The following is a 3,882-nucleotide window of genomic DNA, read 5'->3' as shown; positions in this document are numbered from 1 at the left end:
CTACTGTGATCAGCCTCACTCCTCCATACTGTCTTCCAGTATCTCTAATAATGATCTAACATCTTGTTAACTCAGTTGGAATGGTACTGACGACTCACCCCATCCAAGCCAGGTGATGGAAGTGTGCAGGGCAAATGTTACACAAGATAAGAAAAGCATTGGATGGGATCCTTGCCCATGTTATCATCCCTAATGACCAGGCTTTAGATGGGATCATACCCATGTTATCAGCCTAATGACCAGGCTTTAGAAGGGATCCTTGCCCATGTTATATCCCTAATGACCAGGCTATAGATGTGATCCTTGCCCATGTTATCAGCCTAATGACCGGGGCTATAGATGGGATCCTTGCCCATGTTATCAGCCCTAATGACCAGGCTATAGATGGGATCCTTGCCCATGTTATCAGCCCTAATGACCAGGCTATAGATGGGATCCTTGCCCATGTTATCATCCCTAATGACCAGGCAATAGATGGGATCCTTGCCCATGTTATCACCACAAATGACGTCTTTAGATTGGATCCTTGCCCATGTTATCACCCCCTAATGACAAGTCTTTAGATGGGATCCTTGCCCATGTTATCACCCCCCTAATGACGTCTTTAGGTTGGATCCTTGCCCATGTTATCACCGCCTAATGACTTTAGCTTCCTGTATGTCTCTCTCTCCTCCACAGGAACAATTCACAGCCATGAGAGATCTGTACATGAAGAATGGCCAGGGCTTTGCGTTAGTGTACTCCATCACAGCCCAGTCCACCTTCAACGATCTGCAAGACCTACGAGAACAGATCCTCCGAGTCAAAGACACTGACGATGTGAGTTATCACACACACGCATGGATACACACACACACACACGCATGAATACACACACACACGCAAGGATACATACACACACACACACACACACACACACACACACGCGCATGGATACATATACACACACACACGCATGAATACATACACACACACACACACGCCTGAATACATACACACACACACACACACACACACACACACACACACACACACACACACACACACACACACACACACACACACACACACACACACGCATGAATACATACATACACGCACACACACATGAATACATACACACATACACACACACACACACGCATTAATACATACACACACACACGCATGAATACACACACACACACATACACACACACACGCATGAATACACACACACACACACACACACAGAGAAAAACGTACACTGAGATGCTAGGAGAGCAGATGGCATGCTACTACCTTGGGCAGATGGCATGCTACTACCTTGGGAAGATGGCATGCTGCTACCTTGGGCAGATGGCATTCTGCTACCAGCAGGCAGATGGCATGCTGCTACCCTTGGGCAGATGGCATGCTGCTACCTTGGGCAGATGGCATGCTGCTACCTTGGGAAGATGGCATGCTGCTACCTTGGGAAGATGGCATGCTGCTACCTTGGGAAGATGGCATGCTGCTACCTTGGGAGGATGGCATTCTGCTACCTTGGGCAGATGGCATTCTGCTACCTTGGGCAGATGGCATGCTGCTGCCTTGGGCAGATGGCATGCTGCTACCTTGGGAAGATGGCATTCTGCTACCTTGGGAAGATGGCATGCTGCTGCCTTGGGCAGATGGCATTCTGCTACCTTGGGCAGATGGCATTCTGCTACCTTGGGAAGATGGTATTCTGCTACCTTGGGCAGATGGCATTCTGCTACCTTGGGAAGATGGCATGCTGCTGCCTTGGGAAGATGGCATGCTGCTACCTTTGGGCAGATGGCATTCTGCTACCTTGGGCAGATGGCATTCTGCTACCTTGGGAAGATGGCATTCTGCTACCTTGGGAAGATGGCATTCTGCTACCTTGGGCAGATGGCATTCTGCTACCTTGGGAAGATGGCATTCTGCTACCTTGGGCAGATGGCATTCTGCTACCTTGGGTAGATGGCATTCTGCTACCTTGGGCAGATGGCATGCTGCTACCTTGGGCAGATGGCATTCTGCTGCCTTGGGCAGATGGCATGCTGCTACCTTGGGAAGATGGCATTCTGCTACCTTGGGCAGATGGCATTCTGCTACCTTGGGCAGATGGCATTCTGCTACCTTGGGAAGATGGCATTCTGCTACCTTGGGCAGATGGCATTCTGCTACCTTGGGCAGATGGCATTCTGCTACCTTGGGCAGATGGCATTCTGCTACCTTGGGCAGATGGCATTCTGCTACCTTGGGAAGATGGCATTCTGCTACCTTGGGCAGATGGCATTCTGCTACCTTGGGCAGATGGCATTCTGCTACCTTGGGAAGATGGCATTCTGCAGGGAAGATGGTATTCTGCTACCTTGGGCAGATGGCATTCTGCTACCTTGGGAAGATGGCATGCTGCTACCTTGGGCAGATGGCATTCTGCTACCTTGGGCAGATGGCATTCTGCTACCTTGGGAAGATGGCATGCTGCTACCTTGGGCAGATGGCATTCTGCTACCTTGGGCAGATGGCATTCTGCTACCTTGGGCAGATGGCATTCTGCTACCTTGGGCAGATGGCATTCTGCTACCTTGGGAAGATGGCATTCTGCTACCTTGGGCAGATGGCATTCTGCTACCTTGGGCAGATGGCATTCTGCTACCTTGGGAAGATGGCATTCTGCTACCTTTGGAAGATGGCATTCTCCTCTCTCTCCTCCTCTCCCCCTTCCACTCTTTATTTACTCTCCCCTCTCCAGGTTCCGATGATTCTGGTGGGTAATAAATGTGATCTGGAGGATGAGCGTGTTGTGGGGAAGGAACAGGGACAGAACCTGGCCAGACAGTGGAGCAGCTGTGCTTTCCTGGAGTCCTCTGCAAAGTCAAGATCAACGTCAACGAGGTGAGAACAACACACCTCACACACCGTGCATCACTACAACACACACCACACACCCACACCCTGCATCAGTACAACACACACCTCACACACCCTGCATCAGTACAACACACACTCATCAGTACACCACACACACACACCCTGCATCAGTACAACACACACCTCACACACCCTGCATCAGTACAACACACACACACACACCCTGCATCAGTACAACACACACCTCACACACCTCACACACCCTGCTCAGAACAACACACACCTCACACACCCTGCATCAGTACAACACACCTCACACACCCTCACACACCTCACACCCTGCATCAGTACAACACACACCTCACACACCTCCATTCTGCATCAGCAACACACACCTCACACACCTGCACACCTTGCATCAGTACAACACACACCTGGCACACCCTGCATCAGTACAACACACACCTCACACACCCTGCATCAGTACAACACACACCTCACACACCCTGCATTCAGTACAACACACACCTCACACACCCTGCATCAGTACAACACACACCTCACACACCCTGCATCAGTACAACACACACCTCACACACCCCTGCTTCAGTACAACACACACCTGCACACCCTGGGCAGTACAACACACACCTCACACACCCTGCATCAGTACAACACACACCTCACACACCCTGCATCAGTACAACACACACACACCTCACACACCTCACACACCTCACACACCCTGCATCAGTACAACACACACCTCACACACCCTGCATCAGTACAACACACACCTCACACACCCCTGCATCAGTACAACACACACCTCACACACCCTGCATCAGTACAACACACACCTCACACACACTGTTGTGGGAACACACCCCTGCATCAGTACAACACACACCCTCCCCCACACACCCTGTATCAGTAAACACACACCTACACACCTCACACACCCTGCTTCAGAACAACACACACCTCACACACCTCACACACCTCACACACCGTGCTTCA

General features: G+C 50.9%; 1 protein-coding gene across 1 annotated transcript; it reads left to right on the top strand.

Moving 5' to 3' along the window:
• Positions 1–654: 654 nt before the first annotated feature.
• On the top strand, positions 655–2,890 carry LOC127927760 (ras-related protein Rap-1b-like). The gene is made up of 2 exons (XM_052514442.1): positions 655–819; positions 2,744–2,890. The coding sequence occupies exons 1-2, from the start codon at positions 658–660 to the stop codon at positions 2,888–2,890; spliced, it is 309 nt and encodes a 102-aa protein (XP_052370402.1). The 5' UTR covers positions 655–657.
• Positions 2,891–3,882: the final 992 nt, after the last annotated feature.

The sequence above is a fragment of the Oncorhynchus keta genome, unplaced genomic scaffold (assembly GCF_023373465.1).
Source record: "Oncorhynchus keta strain PuntledgeMale-10-30-2019 unplaced genomic scaffold, Oket_V2 Un_scaffold_17573_pilon_pilon, whole genome shotgun sequence".
Lineage (NCBI taxonomy): Eukaryota > Metazoa > Chordata > Actinopteri > Salmoniformes > Salmonidae > Oncorhynchus > Oncorhynchus keta.
This window is presented reverse-complemented; position numbering and strand designations above follow the sequence as displayed.

Coding starts and splice junctions, on each gene's coding strand:
- LOC127927760 (XM_052514442.1), top strand. CDS start 658: ATGTCTCTCTCTCCTCCACAGGAACAATTCACAGCCATGAGAGATCTG. Junction 820..2,743: donor GAGTCAAAGACACTGACGAT/GTGAGTTATCAC, acceptor TCCCCTCTCCAG/GTTCCGATGATTCTGGTGGG.